General features: G+C 51.8%; 1 protein-coding gene across 1 annotated transcript; it reads right to left on the reverse strand.

The window, feature by feature from the left end:
- Positions 1 to 110: 110 nt before the first annotated feature.
- Positions 111 to 971, reverse strand: H310_15378 (hypothetical protein; the record flags this gene model as incomplete). The annotated part of the gene is made up of 3 exons (XM_008883354.1): positions 111 to 358; positions 409 to 493; positions 549 to 971. 3 exons carry the CDS (start codon positions 969 to 971, stop codon positions 111 to 113), a joined length of 756 nt encoding a protein of 251 aa, XP_008881576.1.
- Positions 972 to 1,285: the final 314 nt, after the last annotated feature.

Consider the following 1,285-nt stretch of genomic DNA (forward strand, 5'->3'; position numbering starts at 1 on the left):
GAAGTACATTCGGATTACGGATAATTGTAGCCAATCAAACTGATTTTGCAAAAGCAGGAATGGCGAAAAGCAGGAACAATTCGTTCGCAGACCAGGCTCTAAGGACTTCTTTAACGCTTGAAGACGTGGCATGTAGCCCGCCCATGGGTCGTGTCAATGTCGAAAGTACTTTTCGTCGGGTAAACTGCAACGAAATCGGTCGACACTGTCTTCCGCTTCTTGCCATTCACCGCGCCTCTGTCCGCATTCAAACTTGTAAGCACACACATACGGCACACGTTGCTAGCAGCTAAGAGGCTCAGAAGCTTGATCTTGTCCGTCTCGGCAAAGACCAAGTTGTTGCAATACACAACTGTGCCTTCGTGCCACCATCTTTATGGCACAAGTGCATCAGCGTGGACGAAGCACGTCCTTGGGCAAAATCGCTCCAACGTTTCGACACTGCGCTCCATCTCGCGTGAATATCTGTGTCTTGCATGAACACTTTCAATTCCTACCATGGCAATCAGATGATGAAGCATTAAAACAGCATGCATACCGACACAAACGGCGACCGGAGTCGTCATGGCCAGGTACAGACAAACTCCTCCCAAGCCACTGCCAATGTCAACGAAGACGTCGGCTGAAGTAAGTTGGAGGCTTGATGCCAAGCTCGGCAGTGACTCGAGCATGACCTCTCCGTAGACGAACGACGTGGACGCTCCTCCAGCTCGTGCCTTGACTTCATTGACGGTGATAGTCACTTCAGAACTTGCCTTGGTTAGAGCTTCTACCGCCACTTGGGGCTCCAGCGTCGCATGGGAGAACAGCGGTGCTGCAGCGCTTCGACGGCCAGTACGGCCAACGCTGTGGGTGGGTAACGCGATGGCATTGGCGTCCCTTTCTTGACGTGGAATACACGTGAAGAACGTGGCCAGCCGAATGTGTTCCGCAATTTGGCGTACAAAAGCATCGTAGAATCGCCGAGGCATTTGCAGCAACCAAAAAGCGCCATGAAATGCGGGATGACAATCCCAGAAATGAGGATTCAGCAATCTTGCCGAACGAAGCACGTACATTGTTCGGGAGCAATTGCCAGCCGTCATCATGTACGACACTTGTCAAATCTTCTCGAACGCATTGCTCAACGCAACGATACCTCTGACGCCAGTCATCACGTACATGACACTTGGAGACGCCAAAATTGCGGCGTAAATTCGGTGTACCACTTCCTCCGGCATGGCGTCATCAAAGATGTACACGTGGGTTGCGGGTTGGAAGTGGGGGAAGTGTTCGGCGGCAATGT

Source organism: Aphanomyces invadans, assembly GCF_000520115.1.
Source record: "Aphanomyces invadans strain NJM9701 unplaced genomic scaffold supercont1.411, whole genome shotgun sequence".
Taxonomy (NCBI): Eukaryota; Oomycota; class Saprolegniomycetes; order Saprolegniales; family Verrucalvaceae; genus Aphanomyces; species Aphanomyces invadans.